General features: G+C 36.5%; 1 protein-coding gene across 18 annotated transcripts in view; it reads left to right on the top strand.

Annotated features, from left to right (window-relative positions):
• Nucleotides 1-14753, top strand: part of Dlg2 (discs large MAGUK scaffold protein 2) — a 1918473-nt gene that overhangs the window by 1142787 nt on the left and 760933 nt on the right. The window contains exon 1 of one of the 18 annotated variants that reach the window (XM_090348526.1): nucleotides 11896-12219. The exons of the other annotated variants lie outside the window; for them this stretch is intronic. Coding sequence (XP_090204652.1) covers nucleotides 11911-12219 — 309 coding nt within the window. The 5' untranslated portion in view covers nucleotides 11896-11910. Of the gene's footprint in view, nucleotides 1-11895; nucleotides 12220-14753 lie in introns of those variants that run through there. 18 annotated transcript variants of the gene reach the window in all.

Below are 14753 nucleotides of genomic sequence, written 5' to 3'. Positions count from 1 at the left end.
TTAGCATGCATGAAGCTCTGGGTTTCATTCCTTGGTACCACATACAACGAAAAAGCCAGAAATGATGTTGTGTCTCAAGTGGCAGAGCTCTAACCTTGAGCAAAAAGTATCCAAGGAAAGTGCCCAGGCCCTGAGTTCAACCTGCAGGACTGGCAAAAAAATAGAATTAAGGCAAAAATATTTAAATTTAAACCTTTCACGTTTAGAAAAACCATTTCCATCAGATCTCTCCAAATCTTGATTAATCCTTTCCTGAGAATGTGTAAATAGGACCAGAGGAGGCAAACACTAATTTTATGCTGCATCAAATTGAAATTTTTAAGATGTAGATTTACTAGGTGGTCTCCATCTTTTATCCGTCTATTGATAGAGAGAAATGTGATGTGACAGCCTGTTTTCATCCCTAGAAAGGGTGTGTACTACGTAAAAAAAATCAGAAAAAATATTATGGGATGATTCAGGACAAAACACTGAACTCTGAAATTCTGGAACACTCTTCCAGGTATCTGGCTTTAGATACTTTATTTTCTGTCAGTGTATTGTGAGGATTAAGAGAAACCAAAGGATATAACAGACAAGGTCTGTCACAAACATAAGGTGTTTTGAATAGGTTCTCTTCAAAATTTGTCTCCATGATCACTTACTAGTCTCGCTTCCATTTCTGTTTCAGTTGTTCTATTTCAATACAAGTGTATGTGTACTTAAATATAATGTATCTATCATCTATAGTATAGTAGTTCAAACATATTCACCCTTCTTCCTGCCTCTACCCCTCTCTGCAAACAGGGCATGTTTTACACTCCTGTTGTACACACACACATATACATGCATGTGTTCTGGTACTGTGGCTTGAATAAAGGGCCTCACATTCCACTTTTAGCCTTTTGCTAGTTAATTGGAGATAACAGTTTTATGGACTTATTCCTGTCTGGGTTGGCTTTGAACCAAGATCTGTAGATCTCATCCTCCTAGGATTACAGCATGAGTCACCAGCACCTGCCCTCTTTTTCAAATGTATATTGCTCACAGTAGTCTGGTCATGGCATTTTGTACATTTTTTCTTCAATAAGATGAACTGCTGATATCACTCTCATTTTCCATTCTTTCTACCCCTGTAATTTAGCAGCTTTCAGTGAGTTTTCTGTTGCTATTTTCATATACAAATGCAGTGGATTTGAATGTTACTCATTCTTCTTGTTTTCCCTGTTTTCTCCAATCCCTGCAAACAGTTCCATACTTATAAACATGTTCTGTATACATATATATATACATGATCATGAGTACATGTTTATCTTTTAGGACTAGCTTCCATATGTGAGAGGAAACATGCAGTGTTTGTTTGTTCCTCTGAAACCACCCAGGTTTGTTTGTTTATTTTCATCTTTTTTTTTTTTGCCCTGGCTCCAGCACTGTGTGGACCTCAGCTTTATTCTTGGTTCCATTCATGGATGCTGTAACCATGGGAAAATGACAGACATACTCTAAGCCTATGTCTCTATCCATTATTCAAAATATAGAACTATTGTTATTAAATGAAATATGTGTACTTGAGTATTCAATGGAAGGGAAATAGTAGTTGCTGCTTGTATTACTTAATGCTTGGTACAGCGGAGGAATGACTTGGTCCCAAACAGTAGTTCAGAAATTAAGTATCGATATAGAATCTTGACATTCATCTGAAATCAACTGATCTTTATTGACTGCCTGTTCATGGACAGTGCAGAGTTTTTAAATATCAGCCTTTGGAATGAACAATTAGAATGGACAAGAGGGTGAAAATATCAATAGAAATTACTGAATTTGGGGCTGGGAGTGTAGCCTAATGATAGAGTGCTCACCTCGCATGCAGGAAACCCTAGGTTAGATTCCTTTGTACCACATACACAGAAAGAGCCAGAAGTAGTGCTGTGGCTCAAATGGCAGAGCACTAGCTTTAAGCAAAACGTATCCAAGGACACTTGGAATTCAAGCCCCAGCACTAGCAAAAAAAAAAAAAAGACTGAATGCTATATTTCAGGAATTGTGTTACATATTTCATAAAAATTAATCTTACATCTATCCCATAGAAAGTATTTTATAGGTAAGAAAACTGAGGCATGTGGGATATGACTTGTCCAACTTCACAACTGGAATGCTTGGTAGTGGGATGTGCACTTAGGAGTATTTCCTTTAGAGCTCATGCCTTAGCAATTAGGAATAAGAGAAGAAAAACAGAAATGTTACCCAGAGCTTGGGAAGATTACAACACTTGCAAAAGTATAGGGGAAATGTTCCAAATGAGAAGAAGATTTCAGTGCTTAATCATAGTACAAAAGCATTCAGAAGTGTGAAAAAAATGTCTCCAAGGAGAAGAAAATTTTCATCATGTTTCAAATATTTAAGCAGCAGAGAAAATGGTCTCAGTGCCAAAATGAGCATAAGAAAAAGTTGCTAGAAAATAGTAGGTGGTTGTCTCCTCAGCTTTGAATGAGGGTGGACGTATAAGATCTGACAGTAACTTCAAAGCCAGTTGTTAATGCTAAATCATCTTATCTCTGAGATACCTCAGCAATTCATCTTTTTTTCTCTTTGCCACATATTTCTATAGCAAACCGCCAAACATTGTAATTTTAACCTAAATATATTGACAGTGGATTTTGTCAGCCATACCTGCTTTTAGCCACTGTGGGACCTAATACACTTTAGTCCACTCCCTTAGTTTTATAAGGGAAATAATTAAAACTTAGCAAGTTGTAGGGGTTTAGCCTGAATGAGCAGTGTTAAAACTATAATACATTTCCTGAGCTCAAATATCATGATTCCAAAGTTCATTGAAACAATTTTTTACTGACAAATAACCATCATGAAAATATGGGAAGGAGGGAATGAGTTTACAAATAAATAATGACCTTGCTCTTAAATAGATTCTGATCAAGTAGGAAAGACAAATGTGCCCACATGTCATTGAAGAATGAAGGGGTGCCACACATTTTCCCTGACAGTAGGGAGAGTCTCTAATGTTACCCCTGTAGTTTCCATTTTATCATTCAGCATAGTTGTGTTTTCAAGGTCTTTCTTCTTGCTTGAACTGTACTGTGTCTACAGTTCACTTTTTTATCCTTAACATAGTTCTTTATACAGAATATGCTCTCAAATGTATATTGAATGAAATGAATGTACACAAAAGCAAAATAATATGGAACCACAGAAGATATGATTAATTAAATGTGAATTAGAAACATACTGGCAAAAGCAAAGCCAATTAGGCAAAACTTTATTAAATTGTCAAATCTCTATGGAAAGGAAAATATTTAGCTGGAAGAGGGCTTGTCATTTCCATTAATCCATAGCTCTGCCTTTAGGCCAATCTATAGATGAATTCTTTCAGACAAGTCACAGTCTGGTTTATTTTTATCCTGGAAGGATTTTTAACCTTTTGGTAAGTGTAGAAAATATCCATTACACATCATTACAAATCACTCATCAGAAAACTAAGAGCTAGGGAAATTTAGAGAAAGCCTGATTTCAGCTTAGAGTAGTCTCTTCAATTCTGGGTATGGCAGCTTTAAACATCCACAAAGGTTTCCGTGGTATGGACAAGACATTCGCAACAATGTCATTTTTATTTAACCAACGTTGATTTTGTGCAGTCAAGCTGACTGTTTAAATTGTCTGTTTTTAAAAGATTTTCCCCTCTGTTTCCAACTGCTCTCTCATTTTTATCTCCTTATCTCTTTCTCCCTCCTTTCTTCCTTCCCTTCCTTCTTTCCTTTTTGCTTTTATTCCACTCTATTCAGTGATGATTCTATGCCCTAATGGTATTTTTGCCTATCTTTTCATTTATTCCTTTTCTTCCTAATGAATCTTAGAGTGAAGAAACCATAAGTCTGACATGTGGTATATTCTGACAGTGCACTCCCTGCGTGACATACACACACACACACACACACACACACACACACACACACACACACACACACAGTTTTGTCTATGCCTTACAACTAGAAAGGCGCCAGTAGAGCATTTAGTATAGAAATAAAGGGAAAGAGGCACTTAGAAATAAAACACTCAGGATGTTATATATATTCAGCTCCTAAGCATGTGGTCAAAAATCCCCCTCCCATTTGAATCAATATAATTTATACATTTAAATTAACTTTCCAAGATTCCTAAGACCTAAATAAAAGTCTGTAGATGATTTATCCATAAATCTATTTATAGCATTACCATTGCCACGTTAGGAGCCTCTATATCAACTCACTCAATGTCATTTGAACATTTAAATGAATTTTTATGTTTCTTAAGGCTCTAGGAGTCTCATTGCAAATTATCCACCAAGAAGACAGAAGTGCAACTGTGATTCAAGTGGAAGATCACCGGGCTTGAGTTAAAAAAAAACTAGGGGCAGTGCCCAGGCACTAAGTTCAACCGAGTTTGTACCCTAGTATTTGAGCACACACACATACAATATGAATACATATTATTTTGATAAAGATTACATATAAGTATTTAGAGACAAATGAAATTATTCTTGGGGTTTTTTTTTGCCAGTCCCAGGGCTTGAGCTCAGGGCCTGAACTCTGTCCTTGGACTTTCTTAAGGCTAGAGATCTACCACTTGAACCACAGCACCACTTCTGGCTTTTTTTTATGTATGTGGTACCTAGGAATCGAACCCGGGTCTTTGTGCATGCTAGGCAAGCACTCTACCACTAGGCCAAACTCCCGGCCGAAATTATTCTTAAAATCACTAACCACCCCAAAAATTCAAATTAAAACTCCAATGAGTTATCACCTCACACCTGCTAGAATAGCATTGACATATAAAAGGAAATAAGTATTATGGAGAAGGTAGAAAATTTCGACCTCTGTGCACTCTTGGTAGGTGTCCTAATAATTTTGTCAGTATGGAGAAAAATAGAAAAGTTCCTCAAAAAATTATAGCATCCAACAAACCCATATCAAAGTGTTTGTTCAAAAGAATTGAAATGAGGATCTGCAGATTTGTTTGCAATCTCATGTTTTTCAACATTGTTTATGAAGTCTAAGAGGAATAAAATAACTGTCCATCAGTGAATGGATAAATTATATATGTAAAGAGAGTATATGCATATGTGTATATATATTCCCATGTGTAATATTCATATGAGTGTATATATACATATACGTGTGCATATACATACACATACATGTGCATGCATATGTATATATAAATATAAAATGAGAGGAATGATAGGAAGGGTGACATTGATCAAGATGCATTGTACTAACTGATTCATGGAATTGTAACATCTTTAACATCTAAATAAAATTTTAAAACAATTCCATGTGAATTTTATTCAATGTATGTTACAATATAGTTGACGAGATGAATCTTCAGAAAGTTGTGCCGAGTAGAGGAAGCCTAATATTCAAGGATAAATACTGCATGATTTTGTGTATAAGAAGCATAGTGAAGTAATTAAGTTGAGAAACAAACTAGTGCAGTGGTTGCCCACTGCCTTAGGGAAAGAAGAATTTAGGATAATCAGTCAACAGATAAAAAAAGTTTAGTCACCCTAGGATGAATGAGTTCTAGAAATTTGTTATACACACTTGCCAATAGAAGCAATACTACTTATACACTCAGCAATTGAGTGGAACTCATGTGTTTTATTTTGTTAACTATATAATTTTATACATCCAAAGAAGACATTTGCTGTAGAAAATAATATTTTTTTCTTAACATGGAAATTTGACTGGTGTAGAAGCATAGATGGTAGCTATTTCCTGGCTCACACCTTTAACCTGTCCTGAAATTACTCTTCTAGTTCATGTCACTTAGTGATAAAATATGGTTGTGACAACTGGAATTGGGGATTGGTTATTTACTTGAGGAAACAATGTGTTAACAATATCTACCTGTAAAGAAAAGACACTTAAAAAGAAACCCCATGAAGTAGAGATTTTATAATCAATATCTCCCCTAAATAAATAGGAGCTGTTTATACTGTTACAACCCCTAGAGCATTTCTTCAGAAATGGAATACAGCCCAAACACATGGCACACTCAATATATCATGACAATCACAGCCATGAGAACACATTATGTTAGTTTTAAATTTTCTGAAAAAACATGCTCATTTATTCATGTTCACGAGAGAGGCAGAACAGACCTGAATACCTGCATTGGTATGATATGATCACTATAAGACACTTTGGTCTTCTTTCTTGCTTAATTTATTTTAGTGAGTATTATCAAGTAGTTATTTTACTCGAGTTCAGAAGAGGCAGGTGCAAACAAGAGAGCCCTTTTCCTGCTCTACTAGTGATTACTTACATTCTCTTTGGAGGAGATAGGCCTAGAACACACCGTAACTCTAGTTTCAAATACAATTATGTAGCATTGTGTTAAGGTTTGATGGGGAGATGTCACGATTTACCCTGAAAAGGGACCAATATCAAGCAAGGAATGCTTTCCGGCAGAGGTGAAATGTAGAGCTGAGCTCCAGAGGGCAGCATGGATTCTGGGTTTCCAAATAAAAGAGTTTTAGAAATGGCAATTTCTTAAGAGCAAATTCACAGACTGATTTGAGACCTGTGTTGCAAAATGAAACCACTTCATTTTTTTTTTTCAGTGCGGGGGAGTTGTCTCTTAATACACTCTGCAGAAAATGAACTCTGTGGAAGTGTAGAATGGAAAAAGAGCATGCTCGGTGTTCAGTAGCCACAGGGGATTGAGTTGCAGGTATTCAATGCCTGTGTGACTGGAGGACACAGAACACAAATGAGGTGTGGACAGGAATGATGAGGGTTGCAAAGGCCAGATCACATTTACCAGGTATGATTAAGGACCACACATGTCACCTGAAAATGGTCCTGTGGAGTTAATGATCCACTGCAAGTGAAATTTGATTGACAGGAATCAGACGGGGTGCATCTATCACAGTTGAGTTTTAGGAATCGCTCTGAGGCTGTGTGACAAGAACTGGAGCGAGAATAGATGCCAGGCAACCATTAAGACAATGTTTTGCTCACCTACAGAGAAGTGATGCTAGCTTAGACTAGGATGGTCTTCATGGTGAGAGAATGTGAAGGATATTAGAGATGAATACACAGATACTGTAGCATGTGGCCTAATATGCTGAGGAGACCTCAGTTTAATTTTGCAGGATGAGAGTTTCTTGTAGCAATATAATTCAGCACTTGGACTCAATTGCTAAAATATGCAAATTATAAGTGATTGTTACCTTTTTTTGAACTAGGGTTCCTTTCAGAATCGCTAAGAAATATTACATAATTAGTGTTCTGATTTCTGCAAAAGTGTTACTAAGTATCTTAGAATATAATAAATCTACATCTCTTGAAGATTATTTTGTAATTGAGTCTTTTTACTAACTTAGATTAACTCCTTCCTTATGAATCTCTGGTAGAATTAAGGCTATCTGGAACAATTTGGAACATGTAAATATTTTTCTCTCACTTCCTATCCCATTGTAAACTGTTTATCTTTTTACCTGAATTTATGCTCATTTTTGTCCTAGGAGATTTATTATTTAAGCCAATTGCTTAAATACTTTGGAAATAATTTTAGATCCTAAAATTTGTATTTTCAATATTCTTGAGTCTCTCTCCTTTTAAAGATAAATGTTTGAAAGTTCTACGGAAAATCAATGTCAGAGAATATGGGTAAGTTAGCATTTATAAAAAAAAACTCATTTTCATTGTTTCAAATGAAGAGAAATATCTAAGGCATAAATAGCGTTCTTTAATCATTTACACCAGTTGACCACAGTTGTGGCTGCTAAAAGGCTTCTGCTTTTTCACCATTGTTTATTATAACCTCTGTTGTCTGTTCAGTTAGCCTTTCTTACTTTTTGTATCCATAAAAGATTTTTAAGGCCTCACACCTGTAATCCTGGCTACTCAGGTGGCTGGGATCTGAGGATAGCAGGTCAAAGCTAGCCTTGGCACGATAGTCCATAAGACTTATCTCCAATTAACCAGAAGAAAACTGGAAATGATGCTATGGCTCAAGTGATAGAACAATAGCCTTGAACTGAGAAGCTCAGGGACTGTGCCTAGGCGCAGAGCTCAAGCCCCACAACTGACCAAAAAAAAAAAAAACAAAACAAAACAAAAAAAAGAAACCAAGCCAGACTCAAAGGAACATAGGCCCAAAAGTCTCCCTAATTTGTCGTAATCATTAGAAACCTTGGGCTCTCCAGGCAGAGATTTACAATAGAACAAAATCTAGAGACATAAGGCCAAATAGTATGACACTAAATGTAAGGACCTCCAGGATAAGGAAATAAAAGCCATATAATGAGTGATTGTTGTCCTTAATGTACTATTTTATCTCTCATCTCTTTTGCTATCCCTTGGTTATCTTGTATTGTTGCAATATTTCACCTTGTTATCTGATATATTTTATATGTGCTTAATTGGCTATTTGAAATTCGATGGGGAAGGGGGGAAATCAAGATGAGCGAGGGTGGGGAGGGAGGGAAATGGGAACCATGTCATGAGAAAGGTTATCAATGTTTGTGAATCTGGTGAATATAATGTAACCCTTCTATTAATTACAATAAAAAACAAAACAAAACAAAAAAACCCTAAGTAAATAAAAAAGATTTTAAGGAAATCTTATCTGGACAAAAATTCTAACTAGTATTTAGGGGAGTATAATCTAGTGATTCAAGTTGTCTATTTGTTTTTACTAAGCAAATCAAGCCAGAATATTAGCATTGCAGTTTCATTTGAAAACTAGTACTTGCTCTGTGGAATAACTGCCAGGTCAGAGAGAGTTCACGAAGATGTATCTTATCTGGTTACTGCCCCGTGTACCATCTGCCCGTGTTAAATCACAATGATGAGGAGAATATGTACTGAGAATCACTAATTTCTTTTTCCCTAGAATTTTATGTCATCTCATGGTTATTATAATTGTCCAATTAGAGTTGATTAAATTGGATTATGGTGAGTGGGTCTGTCTCATAGTGCAGAGGGCTGGTTGGATGTATTCATGTTTCAGTGCTCTGTCTTCAGTCTGAGAAAGGCAAAGGTTCTGTTTATAAAGAGCAGCCTTGGAGGGAGGGTGAAGATAGATAGTTGAAAGGTACTAATTGAAGTAATTAGTTCTATATAGTCTTTTAGTGAGCTCAGTGAGCATTTATTACAATCTTACATATTTCTGGAAGAAAATCACATTGGTTATGAGGCATAAGACATTTACAAAGAAATGACATGCTGTGGTTATAGAAAGAAAAATTCGAGGGCCTGTGTGCTGGGAAGAAATAGCTCATTTCAAGGAACCCAGTCATAACAGATTCGAGTTCCTGGGAAGATGCGCAATAGCTTGAAGAGTGCTCAGCCAGGGCACTTTGTGCTGCACATATCTTTATAACATTGTGATCGATGCCCAGGACTTACTTGTATGCAGACTGATTTTTACATTTGAGAGGCAAATGGATGAGAAAAGCTTGTGCTCCTCAATATGCCAATGAGCGTTTGAGCAATATCTGCCTGAGAAACCATCGATGTTTCAAGAAGATTAAGAGACACCCAACTTCTCAGTCCCTGACATTCTCATTTAGGAAGGATGGATTCACCATGTCATGTCAATTCCTAGTGTGTAGGTGTGCATCGTGGTGACACAAGACAAGTGTCATCTAACCCAAAAGGCCTTTCTGGCATTATCTCTTGAACCAGAAAAAAAGGAGTCAGGAAGGAATCAGGGAGGGAAGAAAGGAGATTTCTTTTGCCTTCTCCAGTGGAATCCTCTATGGTGATCTGTTTACCTCTATGTAACTCTCTTCAAGTATTGATCTTCTCCTTGGATCTCTCAAGAGGAAAAAAAAATACACTAATATCTTTTCTTTCTGCCTAGTATTTCACGTCTGCATATTTTTGATCATTTTTACTCAATATAATTTTAATTATTATTTCACATGTTTCCTTTCAAATCAGCATTGGAAAGTTGAAGACTGTTCTAATTATTCTATATGTTACATGTATTTGCTTAGTCCAGAATCTAATAGCAAATATTGACTACCTCCTACCAAATAAATATATACCAAGTACTGAGGAAACAAAAGTAGCAATGGATTTTTTTGCCATTTTTTAAAAACCAGCACTGAAGTAATTACAAAGGAATAGATTGTGTTTAGGCAGAAATGCTGAATTATTATGAGAAAAATTCAGTCACCTCCTTTATTTCCTATGATCTTTCCTACAATTTGTCTATCTATTAAGCATACATTTATTACCTCTCACATTTTATTCTCCCCCAAACAGTTTATCTCTCCCAAAATGTATTTTCCCAACATATTTTCCTATGATGCGTAGTCATTATTTTATGTATATGAGCCAGCATTCTTCAAGGAAGTATTTTAAATGCCTCCTCTACCATCATTATACTCAAAGTAACCCCTTGTAAAGCATCTGGGAAAAGTTCATTTTGAGACTCTATGTGGAAATAGAAATCTCTTCTCATTTTTTCAGGATTTTAAAACTTAACAGGGATTTGTACAGGTTGCCCTGGTGTTGAAACATAGAACATGATACTGACCTTTAGCCCTCTAGAAGCACCTTGTTAATCTCAGGCTAGAATGAGGTGTCTTCTTTCCCAGCCTCTGCTCAGGCCACTGAGAGGGCAGATCTGATGATATTGTACTGGGAATAGCTAAAAAAATTAGATTATGGGATCACATCATCTCTGTCCCTGCATAGAAGACAAAGACTAACTTTATTTCTTGGGTATGTGTGATAAGGGGAGATACTTAAACAATAATTGTCAAAACAACAAAAATTCGAAGCATGGTGCTCCTGAGCCTTTCTCTTTGCTGACAGTACTCCAAATGGATTCAGCAGGCATGCAAAAACTAACTAATTAACTAAATAAATAAATCCTTTCCTCTTTGGAAGGCAATTGCTTTCAGTCGGATAGATTTCACTTATTTTCTCGGGGCAAGATTTTGACATTTCTGTCTTTGGAAACCAAAGCACTACATGGCAGAATTGGCTACGTCTTTCATTTTAAAATGGAGACTTTCTTTGTGGTTAATGTATTTGTTGTGGCAAAGTATTTGAAAGGAAATCCTCACAATAATTAGGGGGAAGGAAAAAGACTTTTAAAATAAGTCAACCCATAAGTTTTGGACGTTAGAATTTGTCTTATTTTGTATAAGAAAAGGTTAATAATTGTTCATAAGAATATAGGTTTGCTTTCTGAAAGATAATTATTTCAGATACATACTTTTTTATATTTCAAGAGGGATTGATCATAAATCTCTGACATAGGCCATTCCCCCGTCAACAAATCAATGTTTATTAGCGTTAATGTTGAGGCTCCTGATTTGATCAACATCCTGGCAAATATCTTTTTTCAGTTGTATTTCTGTAAATGGTGACACTGCCGTTCCCCATCCTTTCCTACTTTATAAGCTACAGTGTTTCAGCTTCTGTGCATCGCTACTGGAAAGCAGGGTCCCCTGCTCAGTCTGATCAGAAGTTGTCTTTCCTGAGGTTTGTGTTTTGTGTGGTAGGTCAGGGAGGAGAAGGAAAAAGTGGGACTGCCAAATGATGAAGCGCATTCGTTAGTGTGGGGCTCCTTCCAAAGAGGGCTTGTAACACTGTGTACAGTCTTGTAGCCCAGCTGTGTGGAGCATTGATTGCTTCTGCCTAGAGCAGGGATACTGTCAAGTTGCTCTGTGAGTTGAGTCATCTATTGACAAAGAGCTACCAGCCCGCAGATAATGCTGTGTGGAGCTGCTCTCTGGCTGCTCCTGCTGCTCCCACGATGCGCGCCTGATAGCAGCTGTCAAAGATACTGAGGGCTCCACAAGCAAAAGAGACTTTTTACAACTGCCTGGAAGAAAGGGGCGTGAGGCAGGAGACATTTTTGTGTGTGTGTCCAGAGCTGACCAAAGGGAAGAGTGGGCCTCAGAGCAGCATGAATGCATACCTCACCAAGCAACACAGCTGCAGCCGGGGGTCAGAGGGGCTGGATGCCGGCAGGAGTGCGCCCACCCTCATCAGGGATGGCCCCTGCGCCTGTGGCTGGCAGAGGACCCCTCAGGGACTCGGGTACAGTTCTCAGACCATGCCTTCCTCGGGATCTGGGGGCCCAGCTTCCAACAGGACCAAGCTGGTCACCTTGTGGGACAGTGTGCGGAAAAGCCCCCACAAGACAAGCGCCAAGGGTAAGGGGACTTGTGGGGATCATTGTACCTGCCCACAGGGCTGGTTCAGCCCTGCACAGGTGAGCCTTTTCCTTATAACTTTCCCTTACCTAGCCTAAGAAAGTTGTGTGAGGTTAAGATGCTTTAGAAGCCTTGCTGAGAGTTTCTCCTCCTCCTCATTGGGTTTGGCTGTTTGGGAAATGTGAGGCCCCAAAACTCAAAATCTGCCTTTTTTACACGTGTTTGGGGTAAGGATGCTGAGTGCAGTGGCTTTCACTGACTTCTCCAAAGTTAAACTTCTCCTCAGGAGACTCGATTTTGGTTGTTTTTTTTTTTCTTTTAGCAGGACTTTTCTTTATAATCACGACTAGCTTTTCTATTAAAATTAGTAGAATTTGGAGGAATCCAAAGAGCGTTGATTTTAATCTATTTCTTTAAAGTCAAAGGCACATTTATTTCAGGTATGGACTTTTATAATTAGTATTTTTTTGAGGAATACAAAGAAAAATGACTTTTAAGCAGATATCTGCTATTTCTTTAAGCATGGGCAATAAAACAGAACGAATCATAACAGATAGAAGGTCTGATTCCTCTTAAATAGTGTATATTTCTTCAGCTCTGAAAGAGGAAATAGCATATTAAATAATATTGACTATTAAAATATAGTAATATTGAAGATGAAAAGAGTAATTGGGAACAAGATAGTGCTTACATTTAACAATATAATGAAACATTTTGTTTATTCACAGAGAAGCAATATGTGAAAAATCCTTATAGTGCATCTCTAAGGCATATGTACGCATTTATTTAATTTGGTTCCTAAATTGTTCTTCCTCTATAACTACTAGCATTTTGCCAGAAATAAAATCGCAAGGTTTTTTTTCCTGTTTCCATTCAAAGGAGAGCAAACAACTTCCTGCAAGTGCCACAAATATAAATAAAATGCACCTGTAGTTGCTGCCACAAATACAGAGCAATGACTGTCCTTAAGCATGCACTGGAAAGAAAAAAATGCTGTGCTTGTAGAAATATCCTCATTTTTTTGCTGTTTTCTGCATAATTGCGAAGTGGGCATTGATCATGAAAAAAATCTGATTATCTTTGAGAGGTGTAGAGGACATTTTAATTTTGGTAATAGTTTTTAGAAAGTACTTCCAAGGATGTCATACATCCTTTGCTGTTAATACAGAGCCGTTAATTCAGTTATACATGGCCGTGTGCATATGGCTTTCTGTGCATGAAGATGAAATTATAAGCTTTGCTTAGACAAATAGAATGTATAACTATCTTGATTTATAAGCTAGCTTAGCCTGAAATGGACCCTTGCAAAAGAAATGAGGTTTATCCTTTAAAGTTATCAGATTTCAAACTAAAAAAGCAGTCTTAAAATTGTGAAGACTCTATATACTTTTAAACAAATACAGTAGTTTGAGTTTAAGTTACTTACCCTATATTTCTGTGATGATTACACTAACTGCTCAGAATTCACATAGGCTAGGAAGACAAACTTAATAACATCTACCATATGTAGAAATTTCTTTTTGTTCAGAGAAAACAAACTTGCTTTATATCATTCTTCTTATGAAAGATGTATCACACTTTTTCTTTAACAAATAATAATTTCCCAACCCCAAATCTCTAATATTTGCAAAAAGAATCTTGATAGTTTTTTTAATGGAAGGAAACTTTTCCCTTCCTCCACTGTTAACTAAATCAGCTTCCTACTTGCTTGAAATATATAGCCATTTAATGCTTTAAAAACATCAAATTAGACTTCTAGCCACTGATAAAGATCTAGTTACATATGAGCAGGCAATAAATTGAGGCAACCCAATATCAATCCTTATGTACATATACATCTATAACTATCAATAGATAAATGAATACATGTATATGGTTGTTTACATATATAAATATATATCCACATATATTTGCATATTTCTCCCTCATTCATATGTACTTTATTATTGGCAGGAGAGAATAGTGACCTTCAAACATGATCTGTGAACTTTAGTTTTTAATGAGACATTCTTTCCACCTGAACCTTTCCTCCACTTTTTCTCAGCCCAAATCTGTAGAAGCACCATGATAGATGGATTAGCCTTCTCTTCCCCAAGGTCAGGTATCCAAATACATCACATTGAATAGACTTAAATATATTTATACAAAAATGTGCATGCATTTTAATGTTTAAATACTTGTGATAACACATCTCATGGGTATTTAAAGTACATGTAATGAATACATTCACAAATACATACAGGTAGTAAAAATTAAAATTCTGCATTATTCATAGTTCCTCACTGGCAATATACTAGCTCATTTTTCCAAAAGGCTGGTTTTTTTCTCTCATTGCATAAAGTATTTCTCCATGAAAAGCACATTTCCATAACTTCCAGTGGATGCTCAAAAGTACAGACATACATTAAATAATATAACTGTGCAGATATGCATAAGCATAGATATACTATCAAAATAAAAGTTTGGGTATACATGCATCAATTAGAAGTAAACCTGCCTCAACATTTTTCTACTCTTTAACTACACAGATATTCTGTAAAATGTGATAAAACCATGGATGAGTGCTAATGTTACTATGTTAGCATCCCTGGTA

This window comes from Megascapheus bottae, chromosome 16 (genome assembly GCF_031878675.1).
Source record: "Megascapheus bottae isolate mThoBot1 chromosome 16, mThoBot2.hap1, whole genome shotgun sequence".
NCBI classification, from domain to species: Eukaryota; Metazoa; Chordata; class Mammalia; order Rodentia; family Geomyidae; genus Megascapheus; species Megascapheus bottae.
The sequence above is the reverse complement of the archived record's forward strand: the minus strand, read 5'-3'. Positions and strand labels throughout refer to the sequence as shown.